The sequence below is a fragment of the Chroicocephalus ridibundus genome, chromosome 10, assembly GCF_963924245.1.
Source record: "Chroicocephalus ridibundus chromosome 10, bChrRid1.1, whole genome shotgun sequence".
Taxonomy (NCBI): Eukaryota; Metazoa; Chordata; class Aves; order Charadriiformes; family Laridae; genus Chroicocephalus; species Chroicocephalus ridibundus.
The window spans coordinates 6,165,228-6,179,730 of NC_086293.1; the positions used below are offsets into that span (position 1 = coordinate 6,165,228).

Here is a 14,503-nt window from a genome sequence, read left to right on the forward strand (position 1 = left end):
CCATCAGCCCATTCAGCGGCTTTTCCTTCACAGCCGCTGTGTTCTAGCTCAGTAGGACTGTCTGTCAGCATTTTCCCCTATGCCCTTCTGAGTTTGGGCTGTTGCCTAGAGGTCTCTTTAAAAGTCCATTAAATTACATGTGCAACAAAGACCAAACACCCTCAGGACTAACCAGGCCGTTTAGAAAAGCATTACAGAGTTTACTGCTTGGATATTACTGAATTAATGCCACTTCTGAGCAGGACGCTTCAAAAACCTTCTCACCTATCTGTGCTACTAATTGGACATAACTAGTCTCTTTACTAATGTTAACTGCACTATAATCTGTGTGTCCTGCACTTGCACAGTATGCAGAGATGTTGTTTTTCATGTTTGTACCAAGTGCTTATGAAAACAGTTTCACAGAATTGAATTCTCACTCTCTAAACAGCTTTTACAAGGCATTTTGATACACACAAGGATGCTGCAGTTTCTTTTCTCCACCCCTACAAGCAAGTTACATATACTCCTTAGTGCCAAGCTTGAATGTACTCATGTCAAGATGACACCTGGAGAAGCAGAGAAAAGAAAATGCAAAAATAAAGAGCAGATATACATACCAAGCAACATCTGATATATCAACCAACTGTTAACCTTTGGATTTCTCCTTCTGAGCCTTAAAAATAAATTAAATCTTTTCCTTACGTCTAAAACTGGAAGCCATAACTATACCTTTTAAGACATCTTAGAGATGCAGACACCTGTAAAATGAAAGCCAGGCAGTGCTGAAAGCACCAATTTCTACAAAATTCAGCTGATGATTTAGAAACATAGACTGAAATTCTAGCCCTATGGTTAAATTTAACAAACTTGCAAAAAAACCATAAATGGATATTCTGCCATCTTCCTGAGCCTGAAAAGAGACTGTGCTTCTATTGCAGCAATAGCTTTGGTAAGACTATGACCAGGTTCCCCTGACATCCTATGAAAGTGCAGACGTAGTTGTGAACAAACCCAGAGTTTCAGATAAGTTTTCCAGCACAGCTGGTTCATGCTGGTTTGAGGAAGGAGCAGCTTTGTCAAACAGGATCAGCTCAAGGAGCCCACAGTCATCCCCTTAGAGTTCCCACACAGTTCAGCTGAGTCACAGCTTGTCATGATGGGCTGTGGGCAGGATCATGAACCGACCTAACTTCAAAACAAGACAAACCCAAGAAACATGCCCCACCTCCCAGTTTTTCTTGAAGACAGCGATCCAATGCACGCTGCACAGTAGCCTTTGCATAGCAGTGAGGGCATGCCCATGTGTGCGGTCAGGAAACACAGTTTGGAACAGGAGCTGCACAGTAGAAAACCGTATTTTTGCTGGAGCTCAGCATTACTGAATCACTGCCTAAAAGAAGCAGATGAAGAAGCATTAACAGATATTCACAGGGAGATCACAAAAAACAGAGGTGATGGAAGGCAAGAAAGAACAAGTGCTCTAGAGCCCTAACCCCTACTGATTCACACAACTCTCCATGATCTTTAAAAGCTGGAGAGGGAAGAGAGCTGTGCCATGGGGTGTGCTCTGCCTGTTTTGTAGGAACAACAGGGCAGATGTCAGCAGACACTCCAGGATGCCCACAGCAAATTCAGGGTCTCGCAGTGGAGGGAGGCCTGAACCCTAAATTCTGGGGTAATGGCCTAATGCAAGTTAGCAAACACCTACAAAACAAAACAAATGCTAAACTGCAGCTTGGAAGGCCAGCTCTGTGAAATGTCTCCCTCTGCAGAATTTCTTGATAGAGGGGAAAAAAAAAAAAAAAAAAGGGCAGACTAAAAAGTGACACAGTATCTTATAATTGCTTTTCCATTGATTCAGTGTAGTGTAAGCAAGGAAAGATAGCAGGAACCCTCATACCTTAATGGTCTGATCTATACAGGAAATAGCCTTCTAAGGACTCCAGGGAGCAGCAAGTGATTTTCTGGACTCTGAAATTGTAACAACAAGGAGAGAAGATATCCATGGGCACACGTATGAAACAGGCTGAGGACAGGATGCAATGACTTCTTTGTGACTTTCTCTCTAATATGCCCTAGCAAATTACACAGATTACTATTATATCTGCTATCTGTTCCCTACATAGGGGATTAATACCTACATATATGCTTTTTTATTTATTTTGAACTGCAGCAATTTTTCCTAGCTGCAAACAGTTGTGGTGCTTGGATTAGACCTGTTACAGGCTCAGTTCTCATCTACTGCACGTGCCATGTTAAGGCAGCATCTGACACTGCAAGCATCCTTTACTTACTTGCACCAATTCCAGAATCTGAACTCTCCTGCAATAGACAATCAGTCTTATAATCTCTATGCTATTTTCCTCACAGGAAGGCTTCCCATTATTAAAACAGAAATGAGACCAGCAAAAACTTTCAGTCCTAGGGGACCTCAACATGTTGTACTGATATGTAGGCACTTAAATATAGCTTTAATTTATTTTTCTAACTGGGATAAAAATGTCTCTGCCCAGGCATAAGTGGGTAATGTCTAACTTCTTTTGCTTTCTTTCCTCTTTGCACATAGCTATTACAAAAATGCTGAATCCTACAAATAAGCCTTGGAATCTAAAATCATGCTGATGCGGAGCAGCTCTTCCAGTTGTTCTTTATTCAAGAGGGGCTGATGGCAAAAGGAGTCTTGGATAATATTTCTTTCATCTCCTCCCTCCCCTACGCTACAAAAACAAGAGAAAAAAAAGAAAAAAGAGCTATCACTATGGTTCTGGACATTTTGTCTTTTATTACATACTGATTATTTGCACTACATCTATTAATTCGGTGTTAACAATCTTTATCTGTTTTGAGAGCTCTTCATAAGGGATAAAGACATGGTTTGTGTTAGAACGCTAAAGGAATTGAAATTATCAAGGTTTTCTTCTTCACGCATCAGCACTGCCAGTCAGTCAAGCTGCAGCAAGAAACGTGTCTTTTTGCAATGGCAGCCCAGCAAGCAGGGAAATCCACACATGTAAATCACAAAGAAAGCATTGAATTTTTTCTTAAAATAAAAAATATAATACATTTCTGATCAAATTGTTCAGTACTGAGGCATCAGTTTATAGGCAAGGGATAAAACCAGGGCAGGCACAGGTGGGTCATCACTAAATCTTTCACTTTTCTGCTTTTATTTCAAATCCAGCTTAGGCTATTAGAAATTAAATCTGCTTGGAGGCTTCATTGAAACAAACTGTCATCGCAGTTCCTGCAGAGCTGTCCAAGCTGCTACCACAGTTGGCATTAACTGGCATCTCCATCAGTGCTCAGGTAGACAGCCAGTCCCAGAGGTGGGCTTCCGCAAGTTAATAATAGAGCACAGTCAAGTAGCAGGGTTTTGCAGCACTCCTGCCTGTGGTATCTAATCCTATCAACTCAATCTACTGAGTATCAAGGTTTTACTAGTCGCACTGGGAGGCCCCTCTCTATCAACCTTTTTCTTCCAGTCTTCCAATCTCTACTCGGCTTATCTTTTGAAACGGCAACAGCTACAACAGATCTTTGGTATCTTGCCAGCATAAGCGAGAAAGAAGAGGACTCAGAGAGGACTGCTTGCATGTGGTGTCAGAGTCGCACTCTGAAACCAATTCCCTGCTGACACACCAGGCTTCACATTTCTTAAGCACACATTTTAAGGGGAAAACAGGAGAAAGAGTAGAATGGACAAAGATAAAAAGAACAGTTTAACAGAGAGATGTGCTCTTTTGTAAGAGTTTGCACACTGGACATAGAGCAAATCCACTGAATTTAGCTCTCCGAGCACTCCTACTTCTCCATCCCGAGAGCACACACCATAAATATTATTTTTCTCCAAGCCTCTCTCCTGCAGTGAATCAACTAGGTCTCTCAAAAATAACTTTGGTGTGGTTCTGAATTTTATTTATTGTAGCAGTATTCAAATCACCACCAGGTACTCAATATGACTCTACAACCTGAGGTAAATAAATGAGACATACCACTATTAGTTCTCTAATTACACATGCATCTAGCCATTCACTCTGCAAAGGTCAACTGTCTTTGTTCATAAATGTTAGTGGAGATATGGCAAATACAGCTGAAATAGCAAAGCAGTGGGCCAGTATACATTTCAAATTTATCCCCTTGCACACGTGAGGTTAGCATAAAAGGCAAGCACAAAAATGAGCAAAAAAAATGCCCATTTTCCTGTTCTGATAAATAATCTGATAATAGTACATGAATCTACTTGAACTGCAGTGCCCAAAGTATGTGACTGTACATTCAATACTATGGGGTATGTATAGATTTAAATAAAAAGCATGCTATGCGTTTTGTTACAACCATAAAATTACTTTGCATTTTAATACTGCGCTTCCTCTGCTGTGTGGATGGAAAAATAATTCTTAGTGGCACCTTAAGATTCCAGTTATACTCAGTTGTGACAGGCTACAAACCAGATACATGCGGCTTCTATTTTATTCAAAATATTGCAACTGTATTTTAAAAGAAAAATAAATCACCAACAGCTACTAATGTGCTGTTACCAGACAAGAACATCCTCGAATGCTTGTTTATACAAGAAGGCCTACAGATCAGCTCCTCTCTCTGCCTTCCCCTTACGACAACTACTACCACAGAATGCTGCTGTTTAGCCAGTACTGACAACTGCATTCAATACCTGCAGTCAATACTCAGCATCTGCGGAGACGTGCTGCAAAGCCCTTTCTGAAACCCCCACACACCACAGAACATCCTTTCTTTCCTTCCTTCTTTAATATGCATATTATGACCGTCTGAGATGAAAGAAAAGCGGGAAGTGCTCTAGAGGTCTTTCCTACCTTCATTTTAAAACCTCTTTTTTCTCTGGGGATAGGCAGAAACGCAGAATAAATAGGCAAGTCACAGGATTTGTGTTCACTCTCTTTCAATGTCTGGACTTCAATATGGCTTTGCTCTGTACTGAGATGCTCTTTGCCACCAAAACCATCGTCTCCTTCCTTGGAGCAGGATTTTCACTGTAGTGCCTGCATGCACACAGCACAGGACACCTGGCAGCTGTGGCCCTAAAACACACGAAGTTCAGCCTGATGTGCCAACATTGCTCTGCCTATAACCTACTCAGGTTAACCAGCATAAAGCCAAATTATCCAAAACCTGATATGGCATAAATACCTTCAATGAAGTGGGATTGTGATTATAATAATCTGTTTCTACTCTTCTTAAATTTCTGAGTTGAGGAAAAGGAAATCTAAAATCCCAGCTGAAAATTATGATACTTTTTGATTTATGGTTTTAATCTAGTGCCTGATATGAGGTTTGCCTTTGAAAAGAAAAAAAGAGGAAAAAAAACCTTCAACAAAAACATCACTCCTGACAGCTATGAGTTCATAAATTCTGATAACAAGGATTCAGGTGACTTGGCTTCAGTAATTCATATATCTCAATCCTTGGCTGGTCAAAAGTAATAGAGCTTGCTTGTGAACTTTGCTGTTTAAGAAAATGCCAGCAGTACAAAATGCCATGGCACCTCCTCAGATCATGAGCCCATCAAACCTTCCCTCTGCTTTGATTTTAAGCTACTCATAGAACACTAAAACAAATTCAAGACCATAATCTTGATCTTCTAGGTGTCTAACACCTTCAATCGAAGCATACAGAAGATCACTTAAAACTTTGAGACATACACTATGGCCAACAGTTTTGCTGCCTTGCCATAGTGAAATTTCACACAATAGGATACATCTTGCCTGTGCTGGAGACAGAGCTGTCTTGGAGGTCAATCTGAGACTGAGACACAGATTTCCACAAGAACTACAGCCATCAAAAAAACCCTCTCCTATTTGTTTTTTTTCAAGTGCCAGTTGTATTTCTTTACCTTTGCCTTTCTCCTGTAGAGTGACTGTGATTCAGCAATACCTCCAAAAAACATACTAGCACTTTGCACGGTCATGAAATGGGATGGAATGTGTGTCTGCCAGGATGTGACCCTCTCACACGCTTCCCAATATTGACAGCCACAGTTGCTAAGTTCCATTTTAATCACCCCGAACAACGCCCCTCCCAATAATATGACATTTTTGTTATATACATAGTCTTACACGTCTGGTTTTTTTTTAAAAAAAAAAAACAAAAAAACACAACCCCCCTCTAATTACTCTAGTAGTAATAGCCATTGCACTCTACAGACATTTTCCACAGGAAGAAGGGGAAAGAGCAAACATAATAGATGTTGTTCAAAGTGCTTAATGCCCATTTAGGTGCTAACCGCCGTGAAACCCATCTGTACAGCTGTGTGGAACATCTGGACAATGATACCAAGATTAGCAAAGCATGGCACACCTTTGTTGGAGCAGGATGTTACAGAAGGCACAGACCAGAAAAAAAAAGTACTGAGAAGATCCAAGTCCAATGTTCCCCTTCCTAGTCTTCATACTAATAAGTGGTATCAAAATTAACATAGAAGTGATAATACTGAACAAGGCAGAAGCAAAAATTAGCAACATGTTTAATCTCATTAACCACAGATAACAGTAGCTCCAAGAGGAACCCGTGCTGCCTCCCAGCCTTTCTCTGTATTCCCTGCATGTTTGACTATACAGTCATGTAGATTAAATCACTCAAGAACTCCCAGGAAGGCTTTGACATCCTTCCCCCCAATACACAGAGGCTCTTCAGGGTGCATGCTGGATTTGTGTTGTAGGCATTTTGCATGCACCTGCCTTTTCACTCTGCTCTGCACCCCAGCACCACTTTGTGAGCTTCCCACCACAGCTGCAGCCATGTTGTCCTCTATGGCCCCACCATTTGGCAATTCAGAATGAAGATACCATCCTCTCGTACCACTGCCTGCACACCTAAACTCTCTTTTACCTGGCTTCCCTTCCCTTCCGCATGAATTTAAGATTATCATCCATGCATACAAAGCTTGGCAATATGCCACCCCAGGCCAGTTCTTTCTGATGTATTGCTGTTCTTCCTCTTCTTTCATATTTCATTTCTCTACACTCATATTTGTGCTTTCTGTCACATAATCTACCAGGCCAAGCAGTGTCTCTCTCTTCTGCTGCACTATCTCAAGTATTCCTAAATCATCCAAACACAAGAACCTAGAGGTAAACAAAGAACTCTCAAATCTTCCTTCTCCCATTCCACAGGGCTCATCTACTTCTTTTAAGCATTACCTTAAGGGGAGACTTGCTAAATCACAGACATCAGTGGCACTGACAGCAACTGTACCTCACGTCCCCCACAGAAGAGACACTGAGATTTCACCCAGCTCTTGGGAACGTAACTGGAGGGACTCTGCCCAGTGTAATGTCAAACATTCACTCCTGAAAGCTGTCACCTGTGGGAACTTGACTTGTCTTCAAAAATAAAACAAAGCCCTAAAATCTTCAGCAAGGACACCTGCTATATGTTTTCAGACTGACATTTGTGCAAGCTCTGCTGTTGGCATCTTCAAGCACAGATCTATACCTATTTCTAAGTCACAAATCAGTAGACAGCTCAGTCATCGATGGTTTAAAGGCCCATCAGGTATGAAGATCCCTGGAACTGCCTATCGTGTACAGCAAACATATGACAGAGAATGGTGTGACTGTGAATGGAAACAAAACCACGCAGCATTCAGCAGAGGCTAGAAATGTAAAGGAAGCCATTAAGAGAAAGAGGAAAGTAAATTGCTCTCCCAAGACTTCTTGTGCTTATTTTGTCTGAATATATATTCTAAAGCCAAGTAAAAGGAAAGAAAAGAAATAAACTGGGGGAAGGGGGAATTCAACAGACGGAGTCAACATAAGCAAGCGACAGTGCAGTAAAACCGTTATTTATGTTGCAATTCTCATTGATTCATTTTGCTTGGTGCGCTAGCTTAGCCACCCAGGGTTACAGCTCTGCTTCACCAGAACTGCATCAGAATCTAGCAATCAAAAACATTACTTTTCTCTCGAGCCCCACAGCACACTCCTGGAGCAGCTAATGCCTTGCAGCACTCACTACTTGATTAAGTGCTCTTTAATATCCAGGACACTGGAAAACACACACTTCCTAGAACACAACTGGGAGCTGCCAGTTCACACACAGCCTAACAGTCTTTCCCAGTTCCTTGCAGAAACCTTCAAGAAACACCCTGCAAGCTGCCTTTAAGGAAGCTTGCATAAATACCACGTAAATGCTCCATCCTTCTAATCTAAAGCCCTCCTGAGCCACAGCTCCTCCTCTTCATCCAAACCTGTTCAGTTATTTGCCCAGCCCATCCAGACTCCCACCCTGCCTGCTCGAGCACCCAACCCCTGGAGCCGAGACCTTCCGCGAGCCCTGGACAAGTCCCTGCTCCCAGCTACTCTGGGCAAGCAGACTACATTGCCCCTAAGCTCCAGAGGGCAGGGAACATCTTTCCATTTTGCTGCCCACTTTATTTCAGCTTTTAGCTACCTAGCCTCCCTCCAAACATTTTCCCTATACCAGGCTATGCTGTGGAGTGAGAGGTGGGAGCAGAGAGTTCCCTTCCCAACGTCCATGTTCCATTTCTTTCGACAGATGTTAGAGGACTGCTTCACATTCCCTGCTACCAGATGACAGAAAACAGTCAGACACCACAAAGGCAGAACAGAGCAGCTTAAATGGAAGGGTGGTTTTTGGCCAAAATCAAGAGCATTTCCTTCATATTCCTGAACAGATTTCCTCTCCACTCCTGCATTGTGTTGGCTGCCTCATGACTACACATGCAAAAGGAAGAGGAGGAAGATCCCAAGAATATTTGGAAGCCTAATGTTTTGATGTCTTGGCTAAAGTGGTACCATGCTGAGGACTGCACAGGGGTCAGAAAAATTAGATGTAGCAAAAGCACTGCTGGACAAAAATCATTCCAGGATTTCAATCCTTTTCACCTTTTCAAGCTGAAACATACATCCACTTCCCTCTCTTCAGACACTGTCCTTTCCCCCCCCTCTCCCTGCAGAAGGATCTGCTTGTGGTACACTGCATTGTTGGCTCATTTCCACAAGTCAGTGTGCCTGCAAGAGAGAGGTCTGGGCTGGAGGAAGGGGAAAAGGGAGTGAGAAAGCTGGGGCAACGGAGAAAAGGGACTCAGATCTTCCTGGCCTAAAGTCACCTGCCTGATTCCAACTAATATCAGTACCGTGGAAACCGCTGCCCCACAAAAGTGTTAATGACTTCTGAGGTGATGATTTCACAGAAGCCATGTGCCATCCTGTATCATTCTCCTAGACGTGACACATCAGGGAATCAGGAAAACATACCTGTGCTAAAGCCACGTTAACAGAGAAACAGATTGTCTGAGCTGCACAGCTGCTGGTCTCTCAACGGAGCTGATTCAACACTTCACAGCAGGCAGTGGCAAGGGGAGAAGGCATTCAGCCATGATGCTCTTCCCATCAGTCAGGAAGACAGATCCCCAAGTGGAGACAGGGAGGGCAAGGGAAACTTGCAGATTTTGAACATCATGCAGCACTCCACAAGACCTGGATGATACCTGCTTAATATGCAGGATTTTGTCCAAGACCTGTCAGATGCTAGTAATTTCAACTTTCATGGGTTAATCCCTCTCCTATCACCAAAAATGCTCTGTTTTGGGTGAGGGAGGAGAATCCCTGAAGGTCCAGTGAAAGAACACCAAGACAGTGATATATCATTTTCGTCATACAACTATGCAGCACAAACTCAACCAGGTCAAATGCGATCACTTTCAAAACACTTCTTAATACTAAATGATGATACCAACAATTGCAGAATCTGAAGACATTTTTCAAACCTTAATGCATTAAACCTTAAAGCTCCTGAAGTCTCAGTTTCTTCTTAGCAGTTGACTATTCTAAACTAAAAGCTGTGATATTTTGAACATGGGGGGGGGGTGTGCTCTGCCAGAATTCATAATTATCCATCTCTAGCTGTATCTCCAACTGCAAGATCCGAACTATTTTAGTCAAAAGTAAAAGTTTCCACGTGAAAATATACAACAGATTGGTAGAGAAGTATTCTTAGATCCTGGACAGAACTGCCATTCAAAACCACCACAAGAGACCCTGTATTTACATATCAGATAACCAATAGCTGATTTGCCTATTAAGTCTGGGTGCAGAAATACACTTCCAGATCTTTGCTCTGCCTGAATTAGGTCAGGGTCTTCCACTTCACTACCCGAGTCCTTACAGCTCTTACAGAGAACTCTTCACTTGTCTACAGTGTGCTATATCTCCCACTTTCCACTACTGAAACACAAGTTAGCAAAGTACAGACATAGCCTTGAATTTCCCAGATCCCAGCTGAGTGGGAACCACTGTCTATTTTGGGTTAGGTATGACTATTCTCATTTCTCATGAGGAGTTTTAAAAGTTCCTGGGTGTTTCTAAATGTGGTGAATGCAAATTTTTGTATTTGATAAAGTTTTCCTACAGTCAAAATACCACTTCCTGTTCAGTTTTAAGGGAGGTATTTCTAAAAACAATTATCACAAAAGAAAGGAAAAAGTGAAACTAAGCAAGAAAACCTCCTTGGGGGTACATGCACTTATTACAGGCAGCGTGAGGGGGATTCAGAAGAGAGCCCGACACGTAAGACAAGTTTCCTGAATGCTGGCAGAACTGGAGAGCAGCACACCAGGACTCTCCCGGGGTCTCTGAGGGATGCCATGCGAGAGCTGCATTTAGTTTTCTAGAACATACGCTGACACAGCAAGCGCTACTAGAAAAATATTATTCTTCATTTCCCAAAGGACTGTTACACAAATACCTATGCCCATTTCACTCATTTATCCCTGTGAGCCCTAGGTGGAAAGACCACGAGAGCTTGGGAGCTGGAATATGAAAGTGAAGCCTTTTCATAACTCCGCAACACGCTTACCAAGGCAATTTCTAATAAAGCGTGTTTCAGCCTCTGTATCAGAAGGAAATATTCTCTTGTCTTTTGAGAAAGATGGAATAAGGCTTAGCTACAGACACGACTGAAGTCTGAATGCTTACTTAAATGACTAAGGGCAACTTTTTCGTGACCCCAGTTCTGGCTACAACACAATAGCACCAAAAAAAAGGCAACCAACCTCATTGATAGGTTCAGTACAGCTAAAGGGAGACCCATGCTCACCCACAAGTTACAAGTCAGGTGAAATGTTATAAAGCACAAAGCTGCAGATTTGAGTAAAGCAACTGTTTAGGGAAGCTAAACTAAACAAAAACGAATCCAAGAGCGTGCATCAAATGAAGTGAGCAACAGAGTCCACCCTCCTCCTTTAGAGACATGCCTGGAAACTTGAAATTGTGACATTTAGCCATAACCCATAGTCCCACCTCTTGGTCTCTCTGAAAAAGGCCTGACTGCAATTTTTAAGGCTGCACAGCCTCCATGTCTTTGGAACATTTGCTACACCCCTTTGAGCTCTGTTCCCCTGGACAACCCTGCAAGCTTTGGCCATGAAGCCCCTGCTGTTTTGCAATACATGCAATAGCTTTGTTGTCTCTCAGCTACAGCCACCCACTTGTCTTACATACCTTGCAAAAGGTACAAACCCCAACAAACACCTGACAAAAGACAAAAAGAGAAAGATATTTAAATGCTAGGATCCAGCAGTGCTCTCTGGCACTTCAAAGATGAACTTTAAAGGTTCCATTCTGCAAAGACACTATCAAATTTAAAGATTACAGATTTACAGATTATAAATACTCTATAGTACTCCCCAGTCCAGATTTCATCTAGGCCACATTTGATAACATTCTTTCCTTTGACTATGTAAACCTTCCAAAAAACATTTGCTGTTGCCTGTCCCAAAATGCAGGACACCTAGTCAATAGTCACATTCCTCTATCTTTGCCAATGTCCATGCTGTTAGCCTGTAAATACTCTTGCCATAGATTTCCTTATTGTCAATAACCGATTGTGTTCATTATTTATCGTACCTTTAGCTCAGACATCCTGTCTCCAAGTTTTTATCATTTGGGTAAAGCTAGCACAGAAGCTTGCTGTGGTAGTCCTAACAGTTTAACACATAAAAGAAAGCAGACAACACATGTGTGTCCTGTGTCTTCCTTCCCTCTGTCCCAGTCCCTGTCGAGCCTCCCATGTCTCTAATGTGGACTCTTTTCACTGTTTAGAACATGTAGGGCTGTGGGTTTAAAAACTCCAAGCACTGTTTGGATTTCTCAGATACACTAGCATTCTTTTACATAGCTAAGCCATCAAAGCCATGCCACTAAAAATTAAAAGGGAAAATGCAGCCTATATAGCTTATTTTCCCACCAGGACCAACCAGTTGCAGCGTTTGTTGTAACCACTACATACACACCTAGAAGTGCCTGTAAAAGAAACTGCATGGAAGTTCAAAAACCTGAAGTTCTAATCCAGCCTAGGCAAATGAGGAAACTTTTGAAAAACAAACTGAAGAAAAAGAAATGAAAGCTGAATCCTCCTCTTTGCATAATCCTGACCAAAAACAAAAAAGAAAAAATCAGCAGTAAAAGCAGTAAAGCAGGCAAGGCCCAAGTTGCAGTTTTCACTGAAAAGGCTCCAGTGAAAGAGGAAGAATAGTGACGCTTTATTGGAAGTGATTGATAGTACATGTAAAAATAACCCCACCAGCAGCTGAATTTCTGAGAATTGTTTATTGAGAGCTATTGCGTGATACAGTCTTTACATGTTGCATGGAGTGCAAGTTTTCTCCAGCTCCTGGCCCTGGAAAGCGCCTGTAAGATTACACCATGGATTTTTCTTTCAGAATAATTCACATACACTTGTTGCCTATATGAACTGCTTGGCATGGTTAAGAGGTTATGTTCTTGCCCTTAAGAGACCGGACTCAGGAATCTCAGATCCTTTTCTAGGTCACAGACTTCTTTTGGAACAAAAACTGTCTCTGGATGTCACTTCCCTCATGTTTTACTGCAATGGGGTGCTTTCAGCACAAATTGTTTGGGAATCTCCAACACAGATATGACAGAGGCTGTAATAAATCCTGATAATATAAATTCTGTGCATACAGCATAACTTAGAAATTTCATCATTTTGTTGTTTAAATCGTTTTCTCTGAAGCATTTAATACCCCCTCAATAAATAAAATGTTGCAGATAAAGAAGAACCATTAGTCTATCTTGTCCTCACTATCAACAGGCCTCTGTGATAATTAATAAAAACAAAATATAGATTTCATAATAGGATTAAAATTGCCCTTTTAGACCTTCTAACATTAGTGAATTACAGGATTAAGGTGTGTGAGTAACCTGAATGCTGCTTCCCTTATAAGTATCTATTAAACACAGTATTATTATACACTATTCCTCGTTCTTCAACTTTATCCTTACAACAGGCAGAGTACAACCTGAACCTGATCGGGATGCAAGTCAGGATGCAGAGTGACAGGAACTGCTATGTGCAGCCTCTCTCACCTCGTGTTCATTTTATATAGAAACTGGAAAGCATAATGTAAGAAAGAAGGGTCTTGTGGTTACCACAGCTGAATGCTACTCTCAGCAATCTGGATTCTACTCTTCTCCCTTTCTGATGTCTTAGGCAGTATCTCAGAAAGTCAGCCGAGCCAAAGAGGTAGTCACTAATTGCCTATACCTAATTTCTTACAAGCCTGAATTGCAGTCTCATTTGCAAAAGTCCTGGGCACTCCCAGCTGTAACAGAGCTTGAGTCTAAAAAGCGTGGCTTGAGTTAAAGAGGGGGGAGGGAATCCAAAAAACAAGCCACCCTTATCCCAGATACTTCAAATGGAGCTCCCAAAATTCAATGGATACTTTTACTCTTAGAAGTCTACCCTATTTCTCTGCTCCCCATATGTGAAGTAGGGACAATACAAACTTACCTTCAAGCAATGTTGTGAAACTAATAGTGATCCAGGCATTATAGCAAAAATACCACAAAGAACAACCAGGAGGAAATTAAAAAAATTGTTTTCAGAGTAGGTCTAGAATAACATGAAGTAAAGAAGCCTTGTCCATATGCTGAACAACGACAATGAAACCAGGTATTGAAACCAGTCATTTATCAATCTAATAAAGGCTGAAATGTGGTAGAAAATGGAGGGCAAGATACTCAAAGTACATACATAGCAGGGATTCTGACATTCGCTACATCTGAATGCTCAGTTTCCCAACCCAAAACTAGGGACAGTCTATACTGGGGACAGTCAGAGAGTCAAAGGCCAGAGCAGAGATTGTGTCTCAGTACCTGTGTCCAGAGCCGGGGCAGATTTCAGTAGTGCAGGGATTCAATCCCTGGACCATACCTGCTCTGCTATAGTTGGTGGTACACGCAGTGCAAACACACCTTTGGGAGAGTCAGCTGTTAAACTGAACACACCTCTACTAACCATTAAAGATTTAGAATTTGGCTGAACTGGGGATGATTTTAAGGGTGACAGGGCAAGATGCTCCTAGAACAAAATTCACCCCTCAATAAACTTCAAATTCATGTAACAGTCAAATCACTAGATACTTAACTTGGATTTTATGTAGGCAAAACAATTTTTTCCTCTAGTCTTATTAGTGGAAATGGTTGAAAAATTTCTGTCAAAA

At 41.7% G+C, this 14,503-nt stretch overlaps 1 protein-coding gene across 4 annotated transcripts in view; it reads right to left on the minus strand.

Annotated features, from left to right (window-relative positions):
• MAPKAPK3 (MAPK activated protein kinase 3) overlaps positions 1-14,503 on the minus strand; it is a 134,701-nt gene that overhangs the window by 17,808 nt on the left and 102,390 nt on the right. The window contains exons 2-3 of one of the 4 annotated variants that reach the window (XM_063348093.1): positions 1,883-1,953; positions 1,208-1,372 (exon numbers count right to left, since the gene is read on the minus strand). The exons of the other annotated variants lie outside the window; for them this stretch is intronic. Coding sequence (XP_063204163.1) covers positions 1,208-1,264 — 57 coding nt within the window. The 5' untranslated portion in view covers positions 1,265-1,372; positions 1,883-1,953. The remainder of the gene's footprint in view (positions 1-1,207; positions 1,373-1,882; positions 1,954-14,503) is intronic. 4 annotated transcript variants of the gene reach the window in all.